At 37.0% G+C, this 13,230-nt stretch overlaps 2 protein-coding genes across 2 annotated transcripts in view; one reads left to right on the forward strand and one right to left on the reverse strand.

The window, feature by feature from the left end:
* The first annotated feature begins 4 nt into the window (after nucleotides 1-4).
* Nucleotides 5-6,388, forward strand: SLIRP (SRA stem-loop interacting RNA binding protein). Its single transcript, XM_006206116.4, has 4 exons — nucleotides 5-157; nucleotides 2,948-3,006; nucleotides 5,717-5,824; nucleotides 6,276-6,388. The coding sequence occupies exons 1-4, from the start codon at nucleotides 61-63 to the stop codon at nucleotides 6,345-6,347; spliced, it is 336 nt and encodes a 111-aa protein (XP_006206178.1). The 5' UTR covers nucleotides 5-60; the 3' UTR covers nucleotides 6,348-6,388.
* The window catches only part of SNW1 (SNW domain containing 1), a 31,217-nt gene continuing 24,375 nt past the window's right edge, over nucleotides 6,389-13,230 (reverse strand). Inside the window, exons 11-14 of the mRNA XM_006206117.4 lie at nucleotides 11,847-11,943; nucleotides 8,772-8,889; nucleotides 7,158-7,321; nucleotides 6,389-7,077 (exon numbers count right to left, since the gene is read on the reverse strand). Coding sequence (XP_006206179.1) covers nucleotides 6,879-7,077; nucleotides 7,158-7,321; nucleotides 8,772-8,889; nucleotides 11,847-11,943 — 578 coding nt within the window. The 3' untranslated portion in view covers nucleotides 6,389-6,878. The remainder of the gene's footprint in view (nucleotides 7,078-7,157; nucleotides 7,322-8,771; nucleotides 8,890-11,846; nucleotides 11,944-13,230) is intronic.

A 13,230-nucleotide genomic window follows, 5' to 3' on the forward strand; every position in this document is an offset into this window, starting at 1 on the left:
GGATCAGGCAAGCGCTTCCGGAGTCGCAACCTCAGGTCGCGGAGTTCCCTAAATCTAAAGATGGCGGCTTCGGGTGTGAGGGGTGCTATGGCTTTGCGTACGAATATTGGCCGGCCCGTTGCATTTGTCAGAAAAATTCCGTGGACCGCGGGCTCGAGTGAGTTGGAGATGTAGTAGGGGAGGAATTTTGGGGCCCAAGCAATCCTGAAAAGCTTTGCTTTCTGCGGAGCGCTTAAATCAACGTGGTAGCTGGATTAGGAGGCTGAGTTTGCTCCTGAGCAAGCCTGTGGGTAGAAGGAAATTTTGTTTGCAGTTAGCCGTTAAGGGATGCTCCTTGAGCTTTTGGGCCACGTAATCACGGTGTCCAGCCTTTCGGGGTTTAAAAGTTAAAGTTTACTTGGAAACTTTAAGATACACAATTTAGAAGGGGTTATTTTCACTGCAGTGTGGCGGATGGATTCGAAGTGGGAAGACTGGAGACAGAAGACGAATGAAAAAGGCTGACAGTAATTTAGTTCAAAGGCGAGGAACTGAATTTAAGGGTAGTGGTGGTGGTAGTGTTGGGGCGGGTAGGAGCGGTCAGATCCACTTATGTTAACCAAACAAGATTGACAGATTTTCATGATGGCTTGAATGGGGGAAAAGTACGAAAGGAGGGAAAGGGAGGAATGACTTACAGGTTTTTAGCATTGGTGAATTTCGTGATCAGAATATAGAAGCAGGTCGAAAGAAGATGAGGAGGGGGAGGGTATAGCTCAGTGGTAGAGTGCATGCTTAGCATACACAGGGTCCTGGGTTCAATGCCCAGGACCTCCTCTAAAAATAAACATAATTACCTCCCCCCACCGAAAAAAAAAAAAGATGAGGAGTAAAGTTTAAATGTGTTTAGTTTGAGAAATCTATGTGGTTTCCGTCTGTTAGTTGGACAGAGGACGTTGTGTATGGATTTAGAAATGCACTCCCACAGCCATATAGCCATACTCTTTGGGTTAGAATGACAGCTCCGCCATTTAGTAGTTGTGTAACCTGATTAACGGAAGGTAATTGGAGAATAGGGCTCACCACTGTGCCTCAGTTTCATCATTCATAAAATGGAATCAATAGTACCTTCCTCTTAAGATTGTGATTAGATTAAATGAGTTTATATGTAAACTGTTTAGTCTTAGGGTCAGTACAGAGTAAGTACTCAATAAGTGATAGTTGTTTTGATGATTACTAAAATGAAGCTCACTGGAGAGGCCTAGCCTGGCGATAAAGGAATGGGAGTAATTAGTACTGAAAACTTGCACCAACATTGATTTTTGTCAGCTACAGTTTTGAGTTGAGGTTTTTACATTTGCTTACCAAAATTTAAAAATCCGTGGTCACTGTTGCAGCCATTCATGTCTCAGATCAGGTGCTTTAAAAAAAGGAATGGGACAGGTGTGGGTAGTGGAATGGGAAATAGATTTGTTTGTGCCCCGTCTTCTTCTTACGTGGTAGGTGAAGACCACACCTAGTAAAATTGCTTAGGTCCTGAGAACCTCTGTGGAAAGGCTGAGGGGTTTCCTTAGCATCTTGCAGATGCAAGTTTCCAGACCATAATGGGCTGTTCAGAACCATTAAAGAGTCTACATAACATACAATTGTGACTGCAGTCTCTCAGTTCATTTAATCATTCATTCAGCACACATTTAAGGAGTGTCTGTTATGTGGTAGGCATTGTTCTTGGTGCTTGCAGCTGTTTCTCTGTAACAATTGTAGGTAATTTGGGGAAAGGGTTACCTTCCAGGCCAGTTTGTTTTGGAAGTGAATGTTTTCTAGAACTTTAAATACCTGCTTTAAAACTATTCTGTTTATCCTCCATTAATATCTTCTGTGAGATCCTGATCTTGCCATCTAGTTTGATCAACTATTAGAACACTTCAGAAATTTAGCTCCTGTGGCTTGTTGAAGGATTACTAGACATTTATTTATTCGTTCGGCAAATACTGCTCTATTGTGTATCAATCACCATGGACATAGTGGACTCAACACTTGGCAAGCTTATGGTGTAGTGATGGGGGTGAGGAGACAGACATCAGCAAATCTAGGCAGTTGTTGAACCAGTTTGGATGGACTAGGGTGATGAAGCAGGTACTCTGAAATGTAAATCAGTGAAAGTACAAGCACTGTAGTTCAGAAAAGAATGAGATCATGTGGTTTTTGATCTTTAAGGTTATCCACTATTCCTCCTTGAGGCCTCACAGGGTTAGTACTTTGTCTTGTTTTGCAGTAAGAGCCCAATAAAATAATCTGTGATATATTTGTCCTGGGTCTTGAAGGATAGTTATAGTTTTGGCAGAAGAAGATTGGATTACTGACATTTTAATAGGAAAGAACTGCAGACAAAGATAGGAATCCACAGGACAGATACATAGAATTTCATTTGCTGTACTGGAAAGTAACTATGGGCCAGCAATAGTAAGGCAGGAAGCGTAGGTAGGTCAACTTAACAAATTTTATTATGAGTAACAACTATTTAACCTAATGTTAACTTTAAATTATGAAAGGCAAGTAAATTGGGGTTTTATTTGGAAATCTCTAATATAGCTAACAAGCTGTGTTGTAATTGTCTGTCTTCTGTGTGATCAGAAGATCGCTCACAGGGATTATAATCCATGCATTTAGCACAGCACCTGGTATGGTGAAGATACTCAATATTTGCTGGGGATGAAGTCAACAGTCAACTCAGTAATATGTTTGTCCATGTCTTCACCCCATCATCTCCCCAAATCTAGTACATTACAGCTTTATAATCAATACTGTATCTATTTCTTAAATCTTAAAGCTTCAAGGAAATGCAGAGTAGCTCCTGTTCACAAGAAGTTTGGGCATTCTAGGACTCCTTTTGGTTTCTATCTACAATCAAGGGTGGAGGATACAAAATACATTAACAAGTCTTAATATGTTTTTTCTTCCTATACAGATGAGCTGAGAGAACATTTTGCACAATTTGGTCATATAAGAAAGTGCTCTGTACCTTTTGTGAGTATTAACTTAAAAAAAAAAGTAATAATGTTACCCTCTTGATTTTCTTGTCAGAGCATATCAATTTGTATGAATTTCTCATGGAGTGACAGTGGTCAGTCTTTGTTGATTAAGTTATGAGTGATATGGCTTAAAAAGTTAAGGGGAAAAAAAACCAAAAAAAACCCCCAAAATAAAAAAAAAGCTTATCCTAGATATTTGAGGTATTTGTGTTGGTTTTTAAAAATTATCACAAATTTAATGTCTCAAAGCAACACACATATATTATCTCACAGTTTCTGCAGATCAGGAGTCCAGGCACAGCTTTGCTGGGTCCTCTGTTCAGGGTTTCATGTAGCTGCAGTCCAGGTGTCAGCTGGAGTTGCCATCTCACCAGAGGCTCAACTGGCAAAGACCCATTTCCATGCTCCCTTAGGTTCTTGGTAGAATTTGTCTTTCAGCTGTAGCACTGAGGTACCTGCTTTCTTGCTGGCTTTCAGCTGGAGGCTGCTCTCAGCTGCTAGGGACTGCCTGCAGTCCTTATTACTCTCCTTCTCCGTAGGCACTTTCTAAAACATGGCAGCTTCAAAGTCAGCAAGGGAGTTTCTTTCTTGTCTGCCAAGACAGTTTTATAATGTAATTATTGGAGTGATACCCCATCATCTTCACCACATAACCTGATCAAGGGAGCAATATCTCATTGCTTTTGCTATATCCCTTTGGTTAGAAGTGTCACAGGTCCCACCCACCCACATTCAAGGGAAGGGGATTATACAGGGGGTAACGTGGCGGGACACATGGAGATCTTGGGCCATCTTGGAATTTTGCCTATTACAGTATTATAACAAGGACTTGAGAGTGTAGCGGATAATTTTATCATGAAACTGATGGAGAATATCTATTTTAACCTTTATCCTCATTAAGTTGAGTGCTTTGTGTGTTGTGTTTTTATTTGTTACATATTCTTTGCTTCCTCATGAGGGTTTAGAAATCAGGTTCTACTTTATCCTGGGCTTTATTTTTCTGTGGACTTTCTAGAATTATTGTTTATTTGGGGGTATGATGTGAGTACACATAGAGTTTACATGTGCTTCATTAAAATTGCTCCATTTTCCCTCATGGCATCAAAAAGGCTGTGGTAAAATATCAATTTAAAGTAACTTAAGTTCTTAACTCTTGATTTAATGTTATTTGCCTTCCAAAGATCTAACAGATTATGCATCTTGTGTGCTGGTGAAGATGTAGGGAATCTAGTACTGAAATTGTTGGGAAGTTTAACTGGTACCTTCACTGAAGGGTAATTTGGCAAAATCTATCAAAATTAAGAACCTGCTTTTGCTTTGATTTAGCAGCTTCATTTCTAGGAATTCTACAGAAATGTGAAGTCAAGAATGTTCAAAACAGCATTGTTTAATAATATCCTAATTGGAAAGAACCTAAGTGTTCGTCAGTGGGATGGGTTAAATAGATATTAATTCATTGATATAGTGGGATTTTACAGTTGATTAAAGGAGGCATGTATAGTACAGACATGAAAATGTATAAGCTTAAAAACTAGTTTTACAAAGTGTGTGTGTAAAATTTGTGTTTTTTGAAGAGTATTTTTAAAAAGTTTCTCTAAAAAGTAACAGATTATTCTTGGTTGTCATTTCCCTCCTGAAAGTATAAACAGAGTAATTTAGGACCTGGAGTTAACAGATTTTAAACAAGAGAAGGCTTTGATTCTTGGGAAAATTATATATAACAAAAAAATTAGTTTCTAGTTAACAAGTTCATTGTACTCAAGTTAGAAATCCAGGTTCCAATTTTAGATACATATTATTTACATTTTAACAAAATTTTTAATGCCTTGACAAATGGAAATGGACACCTGTAGGTAGAGTGCTTTAAAAATTGTCTTATCTATCCGAGGTAAGGAGTGAATCACTGGGACATAACCAGAAATTTACTGTGTTCTAGGTTAATACTTACAAACTTACCTTCCAGGCATGGGGGCAATTTCTAAGAATTTTTTTCAGAGTTGGTGGGGGCAGAGCACACCATAACTTTGTAACAAGACTGATGATGTACATTGAGTGAATAGACACCTTAGTATCTGTCATATATAGAAGGGCTGGGGGGTGGGCAAGGTGTGTCTAAGAACATTAGTATCTCTGATGTATAAATATATAGGTTGAGTGATAAGCACTTGTCTTTCGCACAAAGGGAAGTAGCAAAATTGTTTAACTTAACCAGAAGTGTGGAACTAGGTAAACAAGGGTAATTTTTTTCTGTATTTTTCTTTAGGAGCATGTGATGATAATGGTGGAAATGGTAATGAGGGTTATTGGTCTCAGAAATTACCAGAAATGTACCTAGTTTTGAGGCTTAATTTTCTAGTTTCTAGAATGAGGAAGTTAGAAAACAGGAAGAGTACTTTTTTATGCGATCAAAATCTCCCTTGACTATTGCTGTTAATGTGGTTTGTATCTAGAATGACACAGCTCATTACCCACATTTTACTCCCCTAGTGGCAATAGAAAAGCCAGAGTGTTAAGATTAACACAGAGATTAAAAAGTCTTGGGTAAATAGGAAAGTAAATATGTATTAAAGCAAAGTTTTTGGTATTTATTAAAATATCTTTTACTCCATTTTGGCAGATGAAAAAGTTGGTGGTTTGATTTGAAACTCCTGGAAACTTTCTCAAGTTCATGATTATTAATCTCTTCCTAAATTTTGAATTATTAGGACAGAGAGACTGGCTTTCACAGAGGTATGGGTTGGGTTCATTTTTCTTCTTCAGAAGAACTTCAGAATGCACTACAACAGGAAAATCATGTTATTGATGGAGTTAAGGTAAGTATTTTTCTACATCATATCGTGAGATTTCTGTATATCAATTAGATAGGTCAGAAGTGTAAAATGACAGGGACTTTGGGAGATTTGTAACTTAATGTTTATTAAAGAATGGTGGTGGTGGTAAAGTGCCCAGTTCTAAAAGGTCTGGAGAGAAAAGTACAGGAGCCTTTAACGGTCAGCAAGGTGTATGTAACGTGGAACAGTGGCAACAGCAGGGAGACCAGGGTTGAAATCCTGGCTTTTCCACTTACTGTGTGACCCTGGGCTAAACTGATTTACAATTTTTTATTGAAGTTCAGGGAGTCTTAAGTACAAGGAGCAAATAACATCCTCTTTACTAACTAGTGCTGACTCCCTAATAAAATGGCAGCTTTAAAGCATCAGTTTTCAGTTTTAATATTTTTGCAGACATTGCCTTTCCTTACAGTGCTTATTTGATTTTTTTCAGCTCCATGTTCAAGCTCAGAAACCCAAGGCTTTGCAAGGGGATCAAACATCTGATGAAGAGAAAGATTTTTGAGACTATCACTGCCTATTAAATAAAGTAAACAAGACTGAAAATTTTGTCTAAATGTTTTTATTTGAAACAAATGGTTGCACCAAGCAAGAGCTTACTTTCCCCACTCCAAATTAAAACAGAGCACAATAGAGGCAAACATCATTTGGCAGGACAGTTCCAATATGTGAGCATCCTTCTACTCACTGTGGTTGGGGTAACTTTATTTGTGAGCAGTCATTCATAGACAAAATATTAACCCCAAAGTACTTATGTCACACAAAAGGAAGTGGCCTTAATTTCATGTGTGGGGCAGTATGTTCTATAAATGCCAAAAGGTGGAAGAAGCACAAACACAACCCACTCTTTAAAAAAACTAAGTAATTCAAAGTAGAATTTTTCCACCCCCCCCCTTTTCTCCTGTAATAAAAAGTAGTGCTGGGCTCTGACACCCAGATTTGGTTTTTATTCTGGCCATTTACAAAGTGTTCCCCCATAACGACTTGCATCGTTAGGGTTATGAATAATAGTTCATTCACTTTGGAGAGCAAGTATCTACTCCTTCCTCCTCTTCTTGCCTTCATGCTCATGTTCCTTGGGGCGGCTGCTATCTGAGGGTCTTTTAGAGCCACCATGCTGTTTGGCTTCTTCCAAAAATTTGTCCAAACCAAAAGGATCTTCCTCAAACTGAACTGGTCCTTCTCGGCCTCTTTGTCTACGGTCTGAACCAGAAAACTCCTTATCGGGAACAAATCTAGGGAAAAAAAGAAACGACTATGAACTACTTTGTTTTCACAGGTGCAGATGTTGAGACTAAGCTGTCTGCCTGGGTACCTGTTAGTCTTTATTCTGGCTTCTAGGTCGTCACCATACATGTCCTTGTCCAGATTTTTACTGGGCCTGTAAATATTCTGGGCCATATCTTTACCACCTCTCCAGGCTTGATCATAAACATTGTAAATTTCATCTTCTCCACCTGCAAAACCACTGTCCATACCCTGTGGAAAAAACAGAGGATGTTAAAAATGCATGTATTTATTGAAAGTTGAATTTGATTACCTTCATATGAAGAGTAAACCCTTGCTCACTCACAGCTCACATTTTCAACAATCTGAACTGCAAACTAAAAAGGTCACTAAAAAACGGTCACAAAGTCCCTTATCTCTTGTTCACCTTTGGCTCCTTAGATTAAATATGGTACTCATTAACTGACTACTTTCACAAAGTTGTCATTAAAACTGGCAGATGCTAGTATAAGCAGGTATTTCAATTTGTATAGACACAGTAGCAAGAAGATAGAAGAACTGTGAAGTGTTTATCTGACACTATAGTAACGTTAAACCCCTCAACTGCCTGAGAACATCACTATTACAGCATGATATGATAGGGTTCTCAATGAAAATATTAAGTCAACAAAAAACTGGTTTCATATATTTGGACAGCTCATTAATACAGGGATGTGTCTTTTAAAATTTTTCATCACAATCTTTAAATGATTTAAGCTTGTGAGAGGCAACTGCCATAAATATTTACTTCTGTGGAACTTTCATACCTAAGAATCTTAGTTCTACCAGATACGAGCTAAACCTCTGTGTTTCAACTTCTTCATATATAGACAGAGGTACTAATAGTATCTAAGAATTAAGTGAGATAACAAAAGTAAAAGACTTAGAACAATGCCAGGAATATAAAAAGCACCCAATAACTTACTAACCAGAAAAGCTTACTCAAATGTTACCTTCAAATCTTCCTAAAATCTCCAAGTCTTAGATAACTAACTTCTCCTCTCTATCCCAGTAGAACTTTACAGTTCTGTATTCTTACCACAGTCTGCCTTGTTTTTATTTATATACATGTATCTCTTTTCCAGTGGACTTGAGGGTTCCTTGAGGGCAAAGGTACATCTATCTTTGATCTCACTGACTTATATACAGTAAATAATCAACGCTGGGTGAATTAAAACACAAAGGTACTTCTTCAGGCCTAATGTGTCCTAGCTAGTTAGTGATACCTGGTACTAGAAATCAGATTTCCTGACTAATACTTTAATCTGGCTTTACAGCTATATTTTTTTTGAAGATCCCAAGTCTGTGTTTTTTTAGCATTAAAAAAAATTTATTTTCAAATATCAACAAAAAATAACCCGAGACACTTTTGTAGGACATTTGCTCTATTTTAGAAATAAAAGACTGATATACCAGAACCAAGTTTCATCACCGAATTTCTTTCATTTTCTAATAGTGTCTCAAATCTTAGTCAACTCTAAGAGGTCAAAATCAACTTTTTCATCTTGTCTCTTAAGTTACAACATGAAACTTGCAATTTTTTTTTCCTGTCATCATGCCAGCATACCTTAGGCTGATCTAAATCTATGATGTTAATTTTCTTTTCCCTGAGGATTGGTATATCATATCAACACTTAGAATGTTATTTCTAGGCTTTTTGTACCTTGGATTGGTTGAAGAGCCTTTGGTCATACTGAACTTCATTGGAAGTCCGAGGATTGGGCACACCAAGAGCAATGACTTCACTGATATCTCGATTTTCATTTCTCTGCAGTTTTGACCTGTTTTGAAATACCATGTCACAAACTGAAAACTCTTCACAGACAAGCTGAATTTCAACTTAAATACAACAAATCTCAGAAGAAGAGGAAACAAGTATGTCCTGTTCACATCTTGTGAACATATATATTCCCTGATAATGCCATAGTTGGGATGACAGCTCTTACAGCATTTCAGATACATGATTATAAGAGACACGGTTTTACAATTAGGCCTTCCTGATAGATAGGAGTAGGTATGACATTATAATTCAACATCTGTATACACACAGTGATCACCACCAAAAGTCTAGTTACTGTCTAACACCGTACAATTGACCTCTTTCACCCATTTCACCAATCCCTCACCCCTCTTCCCCTCTGGTAACCACCGATCTGTTTTCTCTACTTATGAGTTTGTTTTCAGTTTGTTCATTCTGTTTTTCTAGATTCCACATGAGTGAAATCATACTGTATTTCTCTTTCTCTGTCTGACTTATTTCACTTAGCATAATACCCTCAAGGTTCATCCATGTTGTCACAAATTGCAAGATTTCATCTTTACAGCTGAGCTGTATTCCACTGGGTACATATCCCCCACCCCATCTTCTTTATCCATTTATCTGTTGATGGGCACTTAGGTTGCTTCCATCCATATCTTGGTTATTGCAAATAATGCGGCAATGAAGATAGGTAAGCATATATTTTTTTGAATTAGTGTTTTCGTACCCTTCAGACAAATACCTAGAAGTGGAATAGCTGGATCATATGGTAGTTCTATTCTTAATTTTTTGAGGAATCTCCATACTGTTTTCCATATTAACAGCACTAATTTACATTCCCACCAACAGTGTTTGAGGGTTCCCTTTTCTCTACCTCTTCTCCAATGCTTGCTATTTCCTGTTTTTCTGATAATACCCACTCTAACAGGTGTGAGGTGCTATTTTGTGGTTTTGACTTGATTTCCTTAATAATTAGTGATGCTAATATCTTTTCATGTGCCTGTTCATCATTGGCATGTCTTCTTCAGAGAAAGGTCTATTCAGATCCCCTGCCCATTTAATTGGGTTTTTCTGTTGCTGTTGCTGTTGCTGCTGAGTTGTATGAGTTCTTTATATACTTTGGATATTAACCCCTTGTTGGATATATAATTGCAAATATCGTCTCCCATTCAGTAGGTTGCTTTTTTATTTTGATGATGGTTTTCCTCACTGCATAAGTTTTTCATTTGATACATTTGTTTATTTTTTCTTTTGTTTCCTTTGCCTTTGGAGTCAAATTAAAAAACACTGCTAAGACCACTGTCAAAGAGCTTACTGCCTATGTTTTCTTCTAGGAATTTTATGGTTTAAGGTCTTAAATTCAAATTCTTAATCCATTTTGCATTAATTTTTATGCAGTGTAAAAGAGTAGTCTAGTTTCACTCTTTTGCATGTGGCTGTCCACTTTTTCCAATACCATTTATTAAAGAGAGCATCCTTTCTCAAAAGAGTCATTCTTTTGTTTTGTTTTTTAAAGAATCATTCTTGATATGGAAGTCTTTAATACAAGCAATCACCTTATAATGCATGCTGAAATATGAATCTGCTATGGTCCATATCTGCTATTATTATAAAGGACTGGGAGGACTGGATGCAAATTAGATGTATCACATGAATCATTTTTGATAAGCTAGAATCAGTTCTTTACCCTAACTACATTTAGTAATTTTATCCTATTAGAATTTTGAGGAAAACATGTCAATGACTGGATTACTCAGTATAATTTTTGACATTCAGATTAATTTAATTCCTCTGCTGTTTCAGTATGTATGCAATCTACATCGCAATGATACCATGGTAACTGTTAACATTTATTTTCCTAAAAAGCTCAGGTCTTAAAATGATTTCTATAGACAATCTAATTTTCATCCAATCACAAGTTAACAGCTTTTCGTTATTATCAATTCTCATAGTCACTTTATTGGTTTTAAGGGCTCCATTTATCTACAGAGCCATTTTGATTTTTACAGCTTAGGAATTTCAGACCAAGAGTGTCATTAACTGTGCACTTTCATACTTCATTCCTCTCTCTTTTATACTATATGTTTAAACACAACTCTAAATTCAGATTTTCTGCTTCTCCATGACTTCACTTACTGAGAGATGAAATATGCCATTAAACAACAAAGACCATCACCAGAAGGAATCTGTTTAAGATATGACTTGAAAAAATAGATTGTATCAGCTCGTAGGTTGATGAGAGCACAGAGAACTGTGCATTTGGAAAGAGTTTTATACTTGCATTTTACCCAACTCAGAATTCCACCTCTGTGTTATAGCATGTCTTCAACTTTTCAGCATTTCAGTCCTTGCCCTTTGTTGAACCACAAACTTTATCAATCCCTACTCTGTTCCAAGTCCCCATACATGTATGTCCTTTGTTCTATACATGTCTGTACTAAGAGTGCTCTGTCAATTTTCCCAATTTTATATGATAGCGCTTTCTGAATTTTAAGTGAAACTGCTCATGACAAAGGCTGACTTTCAATTCTTACAAAACCTGTTCTTCTCCCCCACTGTACTCAGTACAGTGCTCTGCATGTGAAAGGATCTCAATAAAGGTATAGCAGCTTATTTCCTATCTAGAGGAATAGGTACATAAATTTGCCTCACCATTTGAAACAGAAAAGAACAAACTAGAACAGGACTATCTACTACATTCTTTTCATAAACATGATCTGAATTCCCTTTTCTATACCCCCATCATTCTCAATTCTGACTCTACAAACTGATAGAAGATTACTTCCAGGGACAGTCAGTTCTTCTGCTAAGACAGAGTAAACAGTTTAAGTGCAAGAAATTAAGTGCTGATTTATTAAGTTTTCAAACTAAAGAGGAAAGGGAGAGAAGCAAAACTGGTCTTAGTGGACTAAACCTCCTCTCTAAAAGGTTCACAAAGGCCACTCTTCATAATTCGCATTTATCTCAACTAGCACCTACCTCTTATCGGGAGCTGCTCTAGAAAGATTCCGGTCATGCTGTCTCTCTTTTCGCCTGTCATGCCGGATTTCATCCCTCTCACGTGCCTCTCCATCCTCTGTGTAGACAGTTAAACATTACTTACTTCATCAATATATATTATCCATTAATATTTTGAACAAGAGAATATTCTTTAACTGTAGTCAGAAAAATCCACGAACTCCTTTTAGTCACATTAAGCCCTTTTAACCTTACTTGCAATTAATTTAAATCCAGTACTGATTTAACTTTTGAATATGAATTCCAGAATCATGCATGCAGCTGAAGTGTTTAGGTGCAAAGTGTACTGATACCTTTTAATTTACTTTGAAATGCATCTAAGTAGTAAGGTGGATTGATAGATGGAGAAAAAGCTGGGTAGATATATGATAAAGCAAATTAAGCAATGCTAATTGTTTTTAAAAAATGTTAACATGGAGTCTAGATGGTGGAGATATGGGTGTTCGCTATGTAATTCTTTAAATTTTTCTATGTTTTTTAAAATTTTCATAATAAAATTTCTGGAAAAAAGAATTATACAAAGTTTATCCTTATATTTTCAAAGACTGACTTTGAATAAAGAACCTTTTGCTTGTGGTCCACAGGGGCTGCTTGCATCTTGATTTCTATCAATTGTGTTTTTGTCTATCTTCATTTTCTCTACCCTCTCCAGTCTAAAGGGATATGTATAGAGCATGAGCTTTGGAGCCAGCCTCTCTGGATTCAAATCCTGTCTCTAGGACAGATTAGCAATGTGAAATTATGCAGATTACTCAACCCCTCTGAGCCTTTGTCTCCTCCTCTGTAAAACAGTGACAATTAGAACCAATGCACAGAGCTGCTGTAGGGATTTCATAAGGTAGTATATGCAAAGTGCTCAGAGTGGTGCCTACCATAATAAGCACTCAATAAATGTCTTTTATTAATATCTGGCAAGAGAGAAAAAATTTAAATTAATTTCTCAAGAACCATTCTTTCAGTTTTTTTTTTAAAATCAATTCAGAGAACTTACATATAGGGAGGTTTTATATCGAATGACCTTCATTGCCTAGGTGTACAACAGGTTGGTTTTTACATCTTGCCTCATTAAGTCATTTATGTATGATTTAAGGAAGTGGATTACTACTTATAACCCTGGTTACTTCCCTATAGTTGAACTCGAGACTCCTATAACCCATTGCCTGCTTGATACCTCCATTTTAAACTTAACATGTCCACAACTAAGCTCCCAAATCTCTTCCTCCTGCAGTCTTCCCTATATTAATAAATGACAGCTCAACCCTTCTCAATTGCTTAGGTCAAAGTTCTGGAGTCATCCTTGACTCCTTTTCTCTCATCCTTCTACCTAACCCATAAGCAAATTTTG

Source organism: Vicugna pacos, chromosome 6 (genome assembly GCF_048564905.1).
Source record: "Vicugna pacos chromosome 6, VicPac4, whole genome shotgun sequence".
Classification (NCBI taxonomy): Eukaryota; Metazoa; Chordata; class Mammalia; order Artiodactyla; family Camelidae; genus Vicugna; species Vicugna pacos.

Excerpts from the sequence above, each read along its gene's own strand:
- SLIRP (XM_006206116.4), top strand. The coding sequence starts at position 61 with ATGGCGGCTTCGGGTGTGAGGGGTGCTATGGCTTTGCGTACGAATATT. Across the intron at positions 158-2,947 it reads TCCGTGGACCGCGGGCTCGA|ATGAGCTGAGAGAACATTTT; the intron begins GTGAGTTGGAGA and ends CTTCCTATACAG. Across the intron at positions 3,007-5,716 it reads GAAAGTGCTCTGTACCTTTT|GACAGAGAGACTGGCTTTCA; the intron begins GTGAGTATTAAC and ends TTGAATTATTAG.